The sequence below is a fragment of the Crocuta crocuta genome, unplaced genomic scaffold (assembly GCF_008692635.1).
Source record: "Crocuta crocuta isolate KB4526 unplaced genomic scaffold, BGI_CrCroc_1.0 scaffold345, whole genome shotgun sequence".
NCBI classification, from domain to species: domain Eukaryota; kingdom Metazoa; phylum Chordata; class Mammalia; order Carnivora; family Hyaenidae; genus Crocuta; species Crocuta crocuta.
The window spans coordinates 4,024,190-4,043,226 of NW_027527574.1; the positions used below are offsets into that span (position 1 = coordinate 4,024,190).

General features: G+C 37.9%; 1 protein-coding gene across 5 annotated transcripts in view; it reads right to left on the reverse strand.

Annotated features, from left to right (window-relative positions):
- The window catches only part of LRBA (LPS responsive beige-like anchor protein), a 720,310-nt gene extending 702,044 nt beyond the window's left edge, over positions 1 to 18,266 (reverse strand). For all 5 annotated transcript variants that reach the window (XM_077770789.1, XM_077770783.1, XM_077770775.1 and 2 more), the window contains exons 1-2: positions 18,185 to 18,266; positions 17,406 to 17,838 (exon numbers count right to left, since the gene is read on the reverse strand). In XM_077770789.1, the coding sequence (XP_077626915.1) occupies positions 17,406 to 17,618 (213 nt within the window). In that variant the 5' untranslated portion in view covers positions 17,619 to 17,838; positions 18,185 to 18,266. The remainder of the gene's footprint in view (positions 1 to 17,405; positions 17,839 to 18,184) is intronic.
- Positions 18,267 to 19,037: the final 771 nt, after the last annotated feature.

Below are 19,037 nucleotides of genomic sequence, written 5' to 3' on the forward strand. Positions count from 1 at the left end.
GAATTAAAAAGGAAATACAGTTGTATTTGATAATTTTCAGTTGGGAGGAGGCATCTGGCTTCTGTTTTCCTATCTACTAATTAGCTTACTCATATTCCTTCTCTAACTAAAACTGAATTTTATCATAAGTTATATATTTAACTACTTTATAAAATAACTGTTAAGAAATAAAGGCAACCTAGCAACCTAATCTCTCAATCCTGTTTTCTTGTTACAAAAGTTTAAGGAGCACCTGGGAAGCTCAGTCGGTTAAGCATCCTACTCTTTGATTTCGGCTGAGGTCATAATTTCACAGTCGTCAGAGCTCCATGTTGGGCTCCTTGCTGGGCATGAACCCTGCTTAAGATCCTCTCTTTCACTCTATCTGCCCCTCACTCTTCCTGTGCTCTCTCTCAAAAAAAAAAAAAAAGTTAATAAAGTACTACCTCAAAGACCTATTTCATGAAGTGACATAATCATTATAAAATACTTATGTTACCTACATGTAATCAACACTCAGTCACATACCCTGACTTACATTCAGGTTCAGCTTTATTACAGCTGGATCATAGGAAAAAACATTAATTTTAGTCTTTTTGCTGAAGCACCACTTGAATAATCTGATGTAACTGTTCATGCATTTAACCCACAGAATATAAAATCAGTGCCCAAAAATATAAGATAGAAAAAATATTTAGACAATATATACTGAATACTGAATTTAGAAGTTAGCTAAACTAAGTTATTTCTTAAATATCTCAATTAAAGTAAATACGTCAACACAACAGTCTCTACTATTTGTTCTGAAACCAGGTGCCTGAAATTTTTATGTTAAAAGTCATCTTGTCAATTTAACATTAGCATCTAAGAGATTAACAAATGGTCATCATTTGACTCACAACTATTTTGTTTCAAAAGTTCATCCTTAGGCAGATGAAAATGTTAAAAATAATAAAACTGTAAAGTTCCCTATCAATACAAATGAGATTTCCATGCAGCTTGTTAGCATTCTATGTAAATGACCAGGAACTAAAGAATTAAGACTCAAAGAATGATAATACATTTTTTTCTAAGTTGTTTCTTTTACATTAGTATGGTCAGAAGAAAAAAGAAATAAGTTTTCCTTTCACCATTCTATAACATTCTACAATTCTAAAAGCTCAGAAAATTCGTTTAATTACCAAAATTTAAAACATAACCTCCACACAAACAATTTCCCAAGAACTTCTATTTTGCTTTGGTAATACAGGGTTCTTTCTAAGATGAAAACTGCTCATCTATCTGTATATATAAATACAAGGGTTTGAAAAAGAAAGAAAATGACAATTTTTCTTTACCTACAACGTCTTCATTGATCTACAGAATTCCATTATCTGTAATTACCTCAGTATTTCTAGGTGGGAAATAACCTAGCCTACTATACTCTAAATTGGTCCTATATTTTCTTCACTTGCTATTATATAACCATTTTTGTTCTATGTTATAGTTGTATCATAGTACCAGCAAGACAGGGCTAAGATGGCCTAAAAAAAAAAAAATCACCTTACAAACACCTACAAATATTAGGTAAATATAACAAAAACTACTTTTCAATGTAGACCTGAGCTTGCAAGAAAAAAGGGCAATCTCCAAGAGCCTAAAATGAAGAAACAGAAAAATAGTAAGAATCTGAACTATTACAATTGCTGAAGGGGCACAGGAAGGAAGGCTCGTACTACATAAAGGGGACTAGCATTTTATGTAGAAACACAAAATAAAGTACTGTGCCCACTCAAGGTGGGGGAATAGAAATTAAATCTCCATATACATCTGGTACTCTCAAAAGGTCAAAAAGTAGATCTCCCTTACTCCTCCCCTCCAAAAAACCCACCAACTGGCAAAGGGAAATTACAAATAACCAATCTTTGGTTGGGCTACTGATCTTAAAAAAAAAGAAAAAAAATGTTTTCTCTGAGAAAGTAAAATTCTGGGATTATACTCATAGCTTTCAGAGTTCAAATTTACAGTACTGTCATAAACTAGAAACCCAATGCTGATAAAAAAAATTCTTTTAAGGACACCTGGGTGGCTCAGTCGGTTAAGCATAAAACTCATGACTTTCGCTCAGGTCATGATCTCACCGTGAATGAGTCTGAGCTCCACACTGGGCTCTGTGCTGTTAGCATAGGATTCTCTGTCTCCCTCTCTCTGCCCCTCCCCTGCTCACTCACTCTCTTTTAAAAATAAATAAATATAAATTTAAAAAGGTATGAATCACAAGTGAGATTGAAAATATGAAATATTAAGAGACATAAAGGATAGACTGGGTAAAAGCCAACATGTCATGTATTAAGAGTTTCAAAATACAAATAGATAAAAGGAAGAAAAGCCATTATTCATGAAAATTCTCCAGAAAAACATGAATCCTCAAATTTAGGAAGTACAACCAGCCAAAGACAGGTTATGGTGAAACTCCAAAACCCCAAAGTCAAAGAAAAAATGTTAAAAGCAACCTTACCTGTAAAGTTAAGCAATTAGAACTATTAACAGTAACAACTTCAAAAACAGACTAGAGGGGGAACAGAACAGTATCGTCAAAATATTAAGGGAAAATTACTGTCAACTAGAATTCTGCATCCAGCTAAACTATAATCAAGAGCAAGGTCAAGAGGAGGAAATCTCTAAACAAATACTGAGTTTACGACTCAAAAACCCTCACTAAAAAGAACTACTGAAGGATACATTCCAGAAATAGAAGTAAAAAACACAATGAGATGCAAGACATACATGTGAGCCAACCATTTAGTAAATATCAGTTAAGTTTAAGAACTACGAAAAAATATAATCATCCTGTTCTCCAATATTCAGTGCCTCTGCCTGCAAGAAGACTGTACGTACCCATCCTGTGAAACTCAAAACTGGGATGATAACACAAGCATGGTCATACGACTTCCCTTGAAGGGACTTGTCACTTGGGAGCTGAAACTTAAGAGCATCAAAGTTCAATATTACACAAATTTGAGTAAGGGAATGGTAAGAAATAAGCCAAGATCCAGATTACTTATCTGTCATATTAAGTAACTTGGCCTTTACCCAGAAAAGAATGAAAAACTATAGAAGGATTTTTAAAGGAAAATCAAATGGTCACATTTTAACTATACATAAAATATTCCAGGAGGTATGGAAGGTATTTGAAAGGAGAGACTAGAGAAGCAGGAATACCAGCAAGTGAGTTACTCCAAATATACAGGAAAATAATGGAGTATCTCAATTAGTGCAGTATACTGAAGATGCAGAAGAGAGGAAGGAGTACAGAAATACTCAGTATTCCAACTGATATGCCAAACACCAACATCCAAATTAATGACCCTGAATTATCACAGAAAAGACCAAATCACAGTCAGTATACTGTTAGATATCACAAAAAAAGTTGAAATTTAGGAGTTTCTTTAAGATTTTTTAGGGGCGCCTGGGTGGCTTAGTCGGTTAAGCGTCCGACTTTCGCTTAGGTCATGATCTCACGGCTCATGAGTTCAAGCCCCGCGTCGGGCTTTGTGCTGACTGCCAGCTCAGAGCCTGGACCCTGTTTCAGAGTCTGTGACTCCCTCTCTCTCTGACCCTCCCCTGCTCACGCTGTCTCTCTCTCTCTCTCTCCTAGAAATAAATAAAACATTAAAAATTTAAAAAAAAATTTTTTTTAAATAATCTCTACACACAACATGGGACTCAAACCTACTACCCCAAAATAGTCACATGCTCTTCCAGGGCACCTAGGTGTTCAGCTGGTTAAGTGTCTGACTTTGTCTCAGGTCATGATCTCACAGTCCATGGATTTGAGCTCCATCTCAGCTCTGTGCTAACAGTATGGTGCATGAAGACTGCTTCGGATTCTGTGTCTACCTCTCTCTCTGACCCTTCCCCGCTCACCTCATGGCATCCCCCTCACCACCTCATTCCAGATAGGGTTGGTAATATAGGCAGAAACTAAGTACCACACTGTATTTCACATACATATTGCCATTAGATCATCCTCCTAAATGTTTAGGATGAGTAAGAGGGAAGAAGATAAAGAAATCAAAGTAAAAGATGTATGAGAGACATCATCATCTCCTAATAATATAATCAATGTAGTCAACATATAAATGTCACAAAAATAATTAACTTTACATTTTCTTAGAGAGTGAGGTGTACAAGTATCAGAAAACAAATTTAATAAACTGAAGGATAGAAGTATAGTTGAAGAAATGGAGTACCTGGAAGCTAAAGAACTTAAATTCCATGAAGGCAACGTCCACACCTCTCTTGTTCATTGTTTTATTGACAACACCTATCCAGCACCAAGTAATGAAACACCATTTCTGCTCCATAAATATTCATTGAACGAGTAAATGAACTGCTCCCAATGAAAATAGATATGTTTCATAAAAGGGAATAATGACATGTTATTAAAGCATAAAAGGTGTCATCAAAATAGCAACATGTAAAATGTTCTACTCTAAAATCTTATCCATAGGGGCGCCTGGGTGGCTTAGTCGGTTAAGCGTCCGACTTTCGCTTAGGTCATGATCTCGCGGTTCGTGGGTTCGAGCCCCATGTCAGGCTCTGTGCTGACTGCCAGCTCAGAGCCTGGAGCCTGTTTCAGATTCTGTGCCTCCCTCTCTGACCCTCCCCTGCTCACGCTGTTTCTCTCTCCTAGAAATAAATAAAACAAAACAAAACAAAAATTTAAAAATAAAATAAAATAAAATCTTATCCATAGACAGGGCACATCTGGGTGGCTCAGCTGGTTAAGTGTGCAACTCTTGATTTTGGCTCAGGTCATGATCTCACAGTTGTGAGATTGAGCCCCGTATCAGGATCATCACAAAACACAGAGCCTGCTTGGGATTCTCTCTCTCCCTCTCTCTCTCTGTTCCTCCCCCACTTATTTCCCTCCCCTCAAATATAAACTTTAAAAAATAAAATCTTTTTTATAGTTGATTCTTTGACTTCTTAAATGAATATATTACTTGAAAATTTAAATGCTAAACCCCGGTTAAATATACACCCTAATTTATTGGAAGAAAAAATAATCTTGTCCCATAAATTTGAGTATATGGTACTTTATTTGGCAAATCTATCATGGAAACAAATCAACTTCAAGGAAGGGTCATTTGAACACTAGAAACTATGACTACATCCTGTAAACAATCTAGATACTTTCCAAGTTACTATTTAATTACAAGATTGAAAGAGGTCTTAAGCCACTTTTTCACATTTCAAGTTTTTTGTAATTATAAACCATATAAGGCTTAGTGGTTAACAGCTCAGGTTGTGGATTCCCTGAGCTTCAATCTCAACAATATTAATTATGCTCAGTGACTTAAGCAAGCTACTTATCCTCTGTGTCTCAATTTCATCATTTATAAAGTGAATATTATAACAGTACAATCTGTTCTACTATAACTTAAATCTTTGTCTTGAATTACCTCCTACAGAATTGTTAAAGAGTAGAATAATACAGGAATAGTGTGTAATTGATGCTGGTTCATATGCAATTTTTTCCAGCAGAATTAAAAAGAAATCCTTGGCAATATATAAAAGTCTTATGAAAAACCTAAAAATTTGCAAAATTGTTTTCCTTTAATGCAAATACTGCCTGGTTTAACGACTCCAAGAACTAGAATGCTTTTCCCACAACGTTAAGTATCTGACAATCTGTAAGTACAAATGAAAAAACTGCAAAAACACTTCCCTATGTACTAAAACAATGAATTAATCAGGAAAGCTACAAATTAGACCAGACATTTAGTACTGATAAAAAATGTTGTCTATCAGAAGCTAAAGAAATCAAGCCTACATCTCAAAGAAGGAAGCATAAACTCCAGGGATAGTACCACAAAGTAAAAGTGATGCTAACATGAAAATATCAGTAGACATTTAACTTTGCTAGTATTTTCATCAGGATTATTATTGATTTTGTTAGTATTCTGGTTACACGGTCCCACAGGTTTTGAATGAGCCACCCCAATCCTATCTTTCCCCCATAAATCCTATTATTTTTAGTCCACTTTTGCAGAACACAAGGTATTTTGGCAGAAACACCTAACACCTACCTGTGAGAACTCTAAGAATTAAATTGGGCCAGGGGTGCCTGGGTAGCTTAGTCGGTTAAGCGTCCGACTTTCGCTTAGTGATGATCTCGCGGTTCGTGGGTTCGAGCCCCGCGTCGGGCTCTGTGCTGACTGCCAGCTCAGAGCCTGGAGCCTGTTTCAGTCTGTGACTCCCTCTCTCTCTGACCCTCCCCTGCTCACACTGTCTCTCCCTCTCTCTCTTAGAAATAAATAAAACATTAAAAAAAAATTAAAAAAAAAAAAAGAATTAAATTGGGCCAATACACACATCAAATAAGACCTGGCATTCTTAATAAATCTTAGATACTGCTATAATCTATTATAACTCAAAATAATTTTTTTTTATTTTAAAGAGAGAGCAAGACAGCATGAACAGGGGAAAGTGGAAGAAGGTGAGGGAGAAAAAATCTTAAGCTCTGTGCTAAGCCATCCAAGCACCTCAAAATAACATTAATTTCAACTCAAAAGCATACTAGATATCAATATGTGTGTGTCCCCTACCTCAAGGGTGATAAATCACCTTATCATTACAGAAAATAAAAACTGAACCCAAAAAAAAAAACCTTAAAAAATAAAGAACCATAAATCCACCAAATGTTTTAGTAAACAAACAAAATCACCCACTCACACTTCTGGCCACTGGCACTGCCTTAACTATCCACTGACAACTATAATAAGGAAAATTATTCTGAAACGCTTTGGATTTTGTGTCTGTTGGATGTCTATTAATTTCACAGCAATTTGATTTAATAAAATTGAGTTGGTGAGGAATGCCTGGGTGGCTCAGTTGGCTGACTCAGCTACGGTCATCATCCCAGGGTCCTAGGATCAAGCTCCATGTCAGGCTCCGTGCTCAGTGTGCAGCCTGCTTGGGATTCTTTCTCCCCCTCTCCCTCTCCCTCTGCCCCTCCCTTGCACTCACGTGTGCACACACACACGCACACAATTTAATAAAAAAAAAATTTTTTTAAATGAGTTGGTAATGTTAATAATCATTTTATAATGCCTTTATATGATTTTATTTAATAATAAATATTTTCTCCATTTTAGATACCAATGGACCTCTTTATATCAATGCCTACTTTGTTTTTAGAAAAGATTTGTTGACACTCATTTGAAACTGATTATCATATTACTATCAGGACTATTTTTTTTAATTTCATGTATTAACAAAACACTTTTTTAAATGCTTTATATTAGAGTTTTTTATATACACATATAGTTATAGCCTCTGAAAGATAATAATTATTTTTACTCAAGATATTGAAGCCCTAAGATCATAAAGACTGAATTCAACTAGATACTATACATGGGATTTAAGATAACATATTTGTATTACTTTATGAGAAACATATTTTCACTGGAAACAACAAAATCCAAACACTTCATCGAGTCCCAAGTATTTCAAATTCTCATAACTTTAAAAGGTTTACTATAGCTTATAAATAAAAATACCACACCAATCAAGTTATTACTCATTAACAAAGGTCTTGTTAGGCAAGAAGATCTTTTTCAGTTCCCAAGCAAGAGATTTATTTCTAACAAACCATAATTAAGACCTCATCAGTTTTTCATCTTTCTCTAAGAATACATATTAAAAAATTCCAGCCCCTCACTTCTCTCTAAAACTGCTATTTTTATAGAACATAAATCAATGAAATATTGANAACACCCAGGTGCAGTAGAAATAACAAAACTTGCGGTACCTGGGCGGCTCAGTCAGTTAAGCTTCTGACTTCAGCTCAGGCCATGCTCTCGCAGCTCTGGAGTTCAAGACCCACATAGGGCTCGGTGCTAACAGCTCAGAGCCTGGAACCTGCTTCAGATTTTGTGTCTCCCTCTGTCTCCCCCTCCCACCCCCCCAGCTCACACTCTGTCTCTCCATCAAAAAAAAAAAAAAAACATTAAAAATTTTTTTAATATTAAAAAAAAGAAGTCATTTGGTATCCAACTTCCTATCCAAAGTAAGACTCTGTTCTACAAAATTGCCAATATGCTGTCGTCTACAACCTCCAGCAACAAGAAATTTTGTACTTCACATAGCACATTTCAGGCACATACATTACTCTTGAACAAACCTAATTAAATCTTTGAAGAATCAGAAAAAATACCAAAAAACACACAAAATATCTTAAAAATCTAAAACTGGGTGTGTTTTATGATATTAGTTTAGCAAATTAAAAAGAATTCATGTACTCAACAGCTTTTTATTTTGGTTTCCTTTTGATTTTTTTTTTTACTTTGTATATTGTCCCAACAGCTTTTAAGCCAAAGACTCACTAGAAAGACTCACTACATACAAGTAGGTTGCTGAATATCCAATTCCCTGAAATAATATCAGAGAAAATGAAAAAACCTACCCTACTTTAATAGCAGGTTGTAAGAGACTAATCTGAAAATAAATTCACAAAATTGCTCCTCAGGGAATATTAAGGTAACGCAAAACTGTATAATGAAAAACACAAGCTACCTAATAAGAATCTTCATAAGAAATGTCAGAAAATAGTAAAAGAAATACAGCATTAAGGTCTTAACATTTCTTTTGCAGAACAATAAAACTAGGCTAACTTTTCTGCCTATGGACGCCCTGAATAAGCATCATTGTCAAATCTCCCCTTCCACCACTATCATGTCTGAGTCTCCCGAAGAGCCTGAACAGCTACAGAAGCTTTTCATCTCAGGTTTGAGCTTTGAAACAACAGATGAGAGTTTGAAGAGTCATTCTGAGCAATGGGAAACGCTTACAGACTGCGAGATCCAAACACCAAGCGCTCCAAAGGCTTTGGGTTTATCACGGGTTCCACTGTAGAAGAGGTGGATGCATCCATGAATGCAAGGCCACACAAAGTGGATGGAAGAGCTGTGGAACCAAAGACGGCTGTCTCAAGAGAAGATTCTAAAAGACCTGGGGCCCATTTAACTACGAGGAAGATTTTTGTTGGGGGCATTAAGGAAGACACTGAAGAACATCATCTAAGAGATTATTTTGAATAGTATTGAAAATGGAAGTGAGTGAAATCACGACTGACTAAGGCAATGGCAAAAAGAGAGGTTTTGCTTTTGTAACCTTTGATGACCATGACAAGATTGTCATTCAAAAATACCATACTGTGAATGGCCACAACTGTGAAGTAAGGAAAGCTCCATCTAAGCAAGAGAGGACTTAGTGCTTCATCCAGCCAAAGAGGTTAAAGTGGTTCTGGAAACTTTGGTGGTAGGCATGGAAGTGGTTTGGGTGGGAATGACAACTTTGGTCGTGGAGGAAACTTCAGTGGGTGAGGTAGTTTTGGTGGCAGTCGAGGTGGTGGTGGATACGGTGGCAGCAGGGATAGCTATAACGGATTTGGTAATGATGGAAGCAACCTCGGAGGTGGTGGAAACTGTAATGATTTTGGCAATCCAACAGTCAATCTTCAAATTTTGGACTCATGAAAGGAGGACATTTTAGAGGTAGAAGCTATGGCCCCTATGGCTGTTGAGGCCAATACTTGCCAAACCATGAAAACAAGGTGGTTATGGCAGTTCCAGGAGCAGCAGTAGCTATGCAGTGGCAGAAGGTTTCAATTACTGTCAGGAAACAAAGCTTAGCAGGAGAGGAGAGTCAGAGAAGTGACAGGGAAGCTACAGGTTACAACAGATTTGTGAACTCAGCCAACCACAAAGGTGGCAGAGCCTACCTGCTACAAAGAAGGCATGTTTTAGACAATACTCATGTCCATGGGCAAAAAACCCAAGGACTATACTTGTGACTAACTGTATAACAAGTTATTTTAGTTTCTGTTCTGTAGAAAGTTGAAAGCATTCTAACAAACTGTTTTAATGTAGATTTTTTTTGGCACCCATGCTGTTGATTGCTAAATGTAATAGTCTGATCATGACGCTGAATAAATGTGTCTTTAAAAATACAAACTAGGTTGGGGCGCCTGGGTGGCTTAGTCGGTTAAGCGTCCGACTTTCGCTTAGGTCATGATCTCACGGTTCGTGGGTTCGAGCCCCGCGTCCGGCTCTGTGCTGACTGCCAGCTCAGAGCCTGAAGCCTGTTTCAGAGTCTGTGACTCCCTCTCTCTCTGACCCTCCCCTGCTCATGCTGTCTCTCTCTCTCCTAGAAATAAATAAAACATTTAAAAAAAAAAATACAAACTAGGCTAACTAATGATTGTAATTTAGTAAATGATAAGACTAGGACATTTCCATTTAATTTAATAAACATCTTTGAAGTACCTAGCACTGTAAAAAGTTCTAGAGGTACAAAGATTAAATGAAACAATTTGTTACCTAAGTAAGCACTATAAAACAGAAATCTATTCTGGACATTTTTCTTTCACATATGCAAAAACTATTAAAAATATCTTAAAGAATATATGTATGAAAATAGATACTTTATAATATAAAAATAGATTAGTTTAGCTAGGTCAGCATGAGAAATAAAAAGCTTTCTTTCTCTTTTAATTCTCTTATTTTTTGGCTTCCCAAATGTTTTCTCAGTTTAAAATGAACCAATTTAAATGGAAACAAGACAGTATACCTGCAGGGGCCTAAATGATCAATTCTATTACCACCAAGGAACTACAAAGTTTTTAAAATTCATCAATTCATCCACATTTCTTTTATTTATCAACATCAATAAACAATCTAACAAAATCTACTCATAATCTATATAAATGTTCATATACTTTGAACCATTTATTCTACTTCTAGAAATTTCAAAGCACAAAGCTGCCTAAAGAAGCAAAAAAAAGAGAAAAAAAAGAAATTTCATCATTTCCTCTTACACTGAAAACTACAAAACATTGATTAAAGAAATTAAGGAAGACCTAAATGAATGGAAAGACAGTCCAAATGCATAGAATGGAAAACTCAATACTCCCTAAAGTTATCTATTGCTTCAACACCTCCGCATCAAACTCCCAGCTTGCTTTTTCACAAAAACTGACAAGCTGATCTTACAATTAATACAGAAATCTAAAGAATCTAAAATAGCCAAAACAATCTTGAAAATTAGAAGAACAAAGTAAGAGGACATATATCCCTATTTCAAAACTTACTACAAAGCCACAGTAAGCAAGACAGTGTGGCAGTGGTGAAGAATAGACATACAGATCAAAGGGAAAAAGTCCAGATAAATCCTTACACTTATAGTCAACTGATTTTTGACAAAGATGCAAAGGTAATTCAATGGGAAAGGATACCCAATTCAACAAAGAGCAGTGAAATGCACATACAAAAAAATGAATTTAGAATGGGTGATAGGCACTGAGGAGGGCACTTGTTGGGTGAGCACTGGGTGTTGTATGTAAGCCAATTTGACAATAAACTATATTTAAAAAAAAAAAAGAAAAGAAAAAAAAAGATGAAGTTACCCCCTACTTCTCGTTCTCTCACATCACACAAAAATCAACTCAAAATGGATCACAGCCCTAAATGCAAGAGCCAGAACTACGAAACATCTCAAACACAGGATGTAAATGCTCTATAAATAGACTGTGGTAATGCCTGCATAGCTCTGTAAACTTAATGAAAATCACTAAATTGCATACTTAAATTAGGTAAATTTTACGGTATAAAAATTCCACCTCAACAAAGGTGTTTAAAAACAAGTCATCTCTAAAATACCACAATGGCTATTAAATAAATTCCAAAAGAACTACATAGCATATAAGGCTAGTAATAGCTACAAACATAAAATCATTAGGTTGGAATATGAGGACTTATCTAAAATTACAAGTATTAAAATAATAACAAATACTTATAACAGTACTCAATGTACCACACATTATTTTAAGTGATTTATAAGTTTTTATTCATTTAATCCTTGCTACAGTGTAGTTTCCCCATTGTACAGAGGAAAAACTATGGCTCAAAGAGGTTAAAAAAACTTGCTCAAGATCACAACAGGGTGTTGGGTTAATGAATGATTTTCCCCCTTTCACAAATATCTTTTATATTACTATCATTATTCATTTGAAAAGAATAGTGAATATTATTGGCTGCCTATCCACTATCCAATTACCCTTTCAATTTCTTACCTAGACTTTTATTTGTGTATCCACCTCTCCTCATACAGCCCATATACTTCACAGAAAATTAACCCCATTCTTAGGCATAGTACTTGGCCCTGGTTTGCTTAAGCCAATCAACCGTTTCAATGACCACAGTCACCAGTTCAGTAGTCCAGTCAGGACTCTTGTTTGGAATGTTAGGACAGCGAGGCTCTCTCTCCTAAGTGATGTGATCAAAACATATGACCCAACCATCACTAGCAGTCATACTACAACCACGGGAGGAACAGCAACAAACTGAAGAAAGCAGAAAAGAAACGGAAAGAAACTGGTCTTTAAAATTATTGTGTTACTATAATCTTGCCCTACCTTTGGACTTGGAGATAAACGAGTCTATAAATCCTTTTCATTGTGTTTAAAACAGGTTCAAGTTTTCTATTGCTCATAACATCATGTACAAATTTAATGGGGGCAGAGGGGGAGCACATTAACAAGTATGTTACATGATTATCTTTCTAATAAAGGTTCATATAAAGGCCTGAAAAAATAACTACCTGCAATTTTATATGTCTCACACAGCAATTTGTAATATTTAATTGGAAATTTTAAAATGTTTTTTAAAATCTAGATTTCCAATTCTTCCTGAAAAATCAAAAGGTATGACACCACTGGGCCCATGTTACTACAGTATAACAACCAAAGAGAATAGCAGCTGCCCTTTAAGTCTCTCTAAACACAGTCACTCTCTAAACACAGTCAATAGTTACTGAACCTGTGTGTGATATGGTCAGCTCAATAGGTACTGCAAGTGTGCACCATTAATAGTTAGCAGACCTATATCAAATGACACATAATGAGCCATGAAAAATTATATTCTACTTTTTAAGCTTTAAAATTTTAATTAAAATCATATACTTTTTAAACAAATTTCATGAAAGCATACATTTGTCACCAGCCCATGGGAAACACTATGCTTGAATTGAGTACCTTTAAATACCTGATGGAAGCCTTAAATTCAGCAGCAAGTTCTTGGAAACATGCCAATGCATTAATTACTCTGGGTCCAAGCATCTGACAATTTTTTTTAGCACACAGATGAAAACAAGATGAAATGGTTTCAAGTTGCAACAGGAAAAATGTAAAAGTTGACTACAAGTTTGAAACACTTGAATACACAAGTGTACTATTAATCAAAACTTACCTATAAAACAGATTTGCAAAAAAAATTACAAGAACAGTGGTGAATTTCAAAGGAATTTATAAAACAGTAAGCTGAAGCTACATAAGCAAAGTTAGGAGGCAGCACTTTGTAAAGACTTCTGGATGTATGGCTCTACCACTAATTTGGACAATTCTAGGGGAAGGGAAGTTGTTTAATTTTAACAGTACAAATATTATTGTTTAAAGTAGTTAACATATAATCAGTAAAAAAAAGAATCAATATGACATAATCTATTTTAACAAAATGCTTGGAAAAATAGGAAAAAGTTATTACAGCTATAAATAATAGTTTAAACTTACTAATGAAAAATCCAGTGAAGATAGGCTAAAGGAGGTACACACATAAGGATTCAGTGACATTGGTAATAAACTGGTTCTTTAAGTATTTTATTTATTGTGAAAGAGTGAGAGCATGCACAGGCACAAGAAGGGGAGGGGGAGAGAGGGAGAGAGAACCCCAAGCAGGATCCACACTAAGTGCAGAGCCTGACGCACTGAGAAGGGGCTTGGGTCTTGATCTCACGACCTGGAGATCATGACCTGAGCCAAAATCAAAAGTGGGACACTTAACTGACTAAGCCACCCAGGTGCCCTGATACTGGTTAAGTTACATGGATGGTTCACAGGGTTTATACCATTGAAATATTTCATTACTTATTCATATTATATAGTCTTCTGTCTGTATTCTATTTTTCACAATTTTGTAAATTTTAATCGACCATACTGACTATAAAAAAAGTTAATGATAGACTTTCCCCATCCACATGCCAAGTAAAAAAACTGAATGACGAGAAAAATGTTTCTGCTTTTAAGCAGTTTGTAGTTGTTGTTGTTTCTTACAATTTAATGCAGTTATTTGAAAGTTAAAGAGGAAGAAATCAATTCTACTGATGGAAATTTCATCATTAATATTTATTTAGCAGGACCAATGATTTTTGTGTCCTTATACTGGGAAAGGTCATGCCTCAGCTATACCTACCTACCTGCTCAGAGAGGCCAACAATTCTACGTTAACTCAAGAGACAGACATATTCCTGGAAAGGTTGCCATTCTACACAAATTGTAGGCAATCTCTTTAACATTTCGGTCTGAGTCTCAACTATAAAATAAGATACATATTAAATAGTTGTTTAAAGAAAAATTTAAAAACATATGTAAAGCACCTGGCCCATTGCCTGGCACAGAGTAAACAGCATAACTTTTGTAAAATTGAAACTTTTAATGTAATTTCCTTCTCTGAGCAAAATTAACTTATCAGTTAAGAAATATTTAGGTGCTATAGTATTAACGACATTGAGATGGACTAGCTACCAGATTCCCAAAACGTCAGTTCTCAAGATTTTCTAAAGCCTGGCCAAGATCCTATATACCCATGAAGGAACATGAAAAGTGCTGTAAGGGTGAATTTGGAAAAGGGAGGAACTAATCTAATCATCTGCTCTACATGAAAAGAAAATGACAGTGAAAAGGAGGTGTAATTCAACAGATCTTCCCTCTCCTTTTACCAGACACCTATTACTGCAAACATGTAGCTGTGCATGATTTAACCAATAATCTTAAAATCTGTATGAGGCCCCCAATTGTAGGCAGCATATAAGCAGAGCATTACTACAGAATTTGGATATTTCTTAATAAAATGCAGGTGACTTTTGGTAAGTTATCCACCTCCACACAGGTCATTCAAAAGAACAAAAGAGTTCGGAGCATCTTGGTGGTTCAGTAGGTTAAGCATCTGACTGCAGCTCAGGTCATGATCTCACAGTGAGTTCAAGCCCCCAGTCAGGTTCTGTGCTGACAGCTCAGAATCTGGAGGTTGCTTCAGATTCTAGATCTCCCTCTCTCTCTGCTCCTCCCATGCTCACACTCTGTCTCTCTCTGTCTCTGCCTCTCGCTCTCTCTCAAAAATAAACATTAAAAAAAATTTTCTAATAAAATTAAAGAAAGAACAAAGGAGTTCAAATTCTCCTTCTGCCAGAGGAATGTTATATTGCACACACAAACAACAAAATATGGGCTATATTACTACACAGATTTCCGTTTATCATCCTAGGTACATGAGATTTAGGAAAACAAAATCTTGGGAGCGCTTGGGTAGCTCAGTGGGTTTAGCGTCCATTTCAGCTCAGGTCATGATCTCACAGCTCATGAGTTCAAGCCCCATGTCCAGCTCTGCACTGACAACTCAGAGCCTGGAGTCTACTTCAGATTCTGTCTAGGTCTCTCTCTGCCCCTTGCCCGCCCACAAACTGTCTTTCTCTCATTTAAACATTAAAAAAAAATTTTTTAATAAAAAAAAGAAAAAATCTTTAAAAATGTTTTTAAGGAGTAGGAGCGCCTGGGTTGCTCAGTTAGTTAAGCATTAGACTTCAACTCAGGTCATGATCTCAGTTTGTGGATTCAAGCCCTACACTGGGATCTCTGCTGTTGGTGCAAAGCCACTGCAGGTCCTCTGTCCCCCTCTCTCTCTGCCCCCCTCTGCTCCCGTGCATATGTACTCTCTCTCTTTCAAAAATAACTGAACTTAAAAAAAAAAAAAAGGTTTCAAGTCTATTTTGAGGCAAAGGAATAAATCAATTTACCATTTATGTCCTTGAGACTTACAAAAGACCATAAACACAAGATCCCCAAAGTTTTGATAATTGTTAAAGCTGCATAATGAATATCAGAGCACAACTATCCTATTTTTGTGTATATTTGAACATTTTCATAATATTTAGGGTTTTTTTTAATGTGGGGGAGGGGTGCACCTGGGTGGCTCCAGTCAGTAGGTTAGGCATCTGACTTTGGCTCAGGTCATGATCTCACCATTCCTAGGTTCAAGCCCCATGTTGGTCTCTGTGCTGATAGCTCAGAGCCTGGAACCTGCTTTGGAGTCTGTCTCTCTCTCTCTCCCGATTGTGCTCTCTCAAAAACAAACTTAAAAAAAAAAATGTGTACTGTATTTGTATATAAGCTTCCAACACAACAAAATGGTAAAGAAATACCCTGTTGTTCAAAGTTTTTATGCTCCAAAAGTAAGGATTTCATCTAAGTCCTTTCTCATTCTAGAAGTTGCACTGCAAGTGACCAGACTATTTGTAAATGTCTAGTGAAGGAAATAATTAACCGCCCTGGAATAAAACAAGCCTAACCTTGAAAACACAGAGGCAAAAGGGAAGGGCGCTAAACAGTTATTAAGGCTATTTTATATTCATATTTGTTCCCAACTGTTATCTCCTAACACAGGTGGAAGAGATAGAAGTATTTTTAAGGCCAAATTTACTTTTTATTCTTTGAGTTGATGGGCAACAGAAGTTGGAGTAAAGAAATTTTAAAAGTCCCCGTTAGCAATAACCATTTCTAAGAATGGAGTAGAGAAAAAGGAAAGTATTGCATATCCACCTTTCAAAAATAGCATTCATAGTTCATAGGAGAACCAGCAACTTCCAATGACCAAGTATGCTTGTGCTGCTAGACATGCATTTACCAAAGAAATAGATTATACTGCATCTGCCACAATCCTTTTTCAAACTGCCGTTCAATTTTCACAAGATATAACCTAAATACATTCCAAAATTTAATTTAGCTAAGTCTAAAAATAAAACTGGTCAAAATATAAAATACTAACTTTGCAACAAATTAATCTTTCATCAGCCCTGTGAACAAAACTTCTGTGTTCAAAACTTACAGTAAAACATAACCTAGGCAGACTCAAAAGGGCAAGCAGTATGTAGGGCATTTACATTACTTCTCAAGACCCAAAGAAAGTCACAAAAAACGTATTTAAAATGTTAATGAGAAATGCAGACTTAGTTATATATCCCAAGGAAAAAAAAATGTTTATATAATGAAACTCCTCCACTGGAACCCCTACAAAATACTTCCAAGCAACAATTATTTCCTTAGCACAAAAGTCATCTGTTCACTTTCACAAAACCTGGAGCACCTAAATCTACGCAATTCTCCTTAAACTGAAAAATACAAAAATTTCTCTCATTTAGGTCAGTAGAATTTTGTGCTTCTATCCATGGAAAAAGCCATCATCTGTATGAGTCAAGCACATGGCTCCAGCTTAACGTCTAGTTCTCCAACCCACTGAAAAGAATGTATGCTTGTAAAATAGATATCTACTTACCAGGTTAAAGACAGTTTCTACAATGTCCCTATTGGATACTTCTCCAACTTCAACCAACCCCGTCAACACGGCAAATTTCATTCTGATGCCCCTGATGGGGAGCCCTGGTTTCAGGGACAATGCACCCTCTCCAGCAGAGGTTTCTTCTTTCCCTCCACCTCCCCCGTCATCACCTGTTGGTGGCGGGGAAGGGACATTGTCTTCACTAGCCATTGCTAGTTCACGAGAAAGGACAACTCGGAGTCACTATGGGACAGCAAATGCTGCACTAGCAATAAGCACACACACGCAACACAAAACGAAAAAGGTCACTCTTCCAAGTTGTGGAGAAACCCCAAAAGCAGTTGATGGGTAAAGTCCTTGGCGTCACCCTCCTCCTCTTGGAGAATATTTGTCCAATCTCTCTCCCCGAGGCTGACAACAACGCCAAACCCTATTGGAAGATTAGATAAATGTTAAATACGCTAGGTTTTGTTTTAGGGGTTTGTGGGGGGGAGGGGGGTAGAGGAGAATAGTTACTTCCCGTGAAATAAGTTCCTAAAGGGACCCCACTACCCGCCACCCGCTACCCCCCGGTTCGAAGAGATAGGTTCTGAGTGAGGGCGGGCTCAAAGGCCCCTGAACAGGTTCACTCCTCCCCCACACTCTCGCAAGGTTCCAGGCGCAGAGCTACCTCTCCTCACAGGTGCACGGAAAGAGAAACTGTCGCTGGAAAATAAAGGGTCCGAGGGAAGGAGGGGGTCCCCACGCTACCACAGAAGTAGAAAGTTCCTCCTCACCCAGATACTCCGGACTCGTCCTCACCCCCCGCCAGGGAGCCGCGAGACGGAGGTGGCGGCGGAGATCCAGGGCAGGAAAAGGCGGGGGCAGGGGGCGGTGATTATTCTCAACGCTCGGCCCAGGGGGAGGAGTGCAGCACTCCGGCACCTGAGGTTCGACGGCGAGAGGAGGGGAGGTGTGTGCTGTTGGCAAGAAGGGAGGGGGAGGTCGGGCGGCGACGGCGAGGAAGGGACGGAGAAGAGAGGAGTCCGTGCACCTGGTCGCAGCCTCCAAGTTTCCCTATTCCGCTCCCCGGGAGTCCGCGGCTGCACAGAACTCCGTGGCTTCCTGGCCCGCCCGCCCCCTGCGCTCAGCCTTTGCAAAAACAGCCCCTGCTGGCGCTGTGGACGCCGCGGCTGAGGCTGCTGGCGGTGGTGGTGATGCTNGGGCCGGGCTCGCTGGCAGGGCTCCGTGTGAGGGTGGGCACCCTAGCGGGAGCGTTGCTCACACGACACGAGAAGTCCTGGCCCGGCAAGGAGAGAGAATTTCCTTCCAGGAGCTGACAACCCACACAACCCCCCTCCCCGCTCTCACCCCTCACCTCCCACCCCCGACCTGAGAAGGTGCTTGGACAGGAACTGAGAAGGTGATTCTAAGCTTCTTCCGTCGTTCAGTTACCGTAGGGACTCCTGGCGCGAAGAGAACCCGCCCTATGTTGCCAAGGTGCCTTCTTGGACTTGGAGAAAGACACCTGAGGGACCGCTACGAGCCCGAGAAGTGGCAGCGCTGGAGCCAGCGAGGCTGCAGTCCGTGTCTGAAGGGAGCAGAGTCCCACCCCTGACTGCTTCCAGCTGCTTCCCGCCCGCGGCGCTC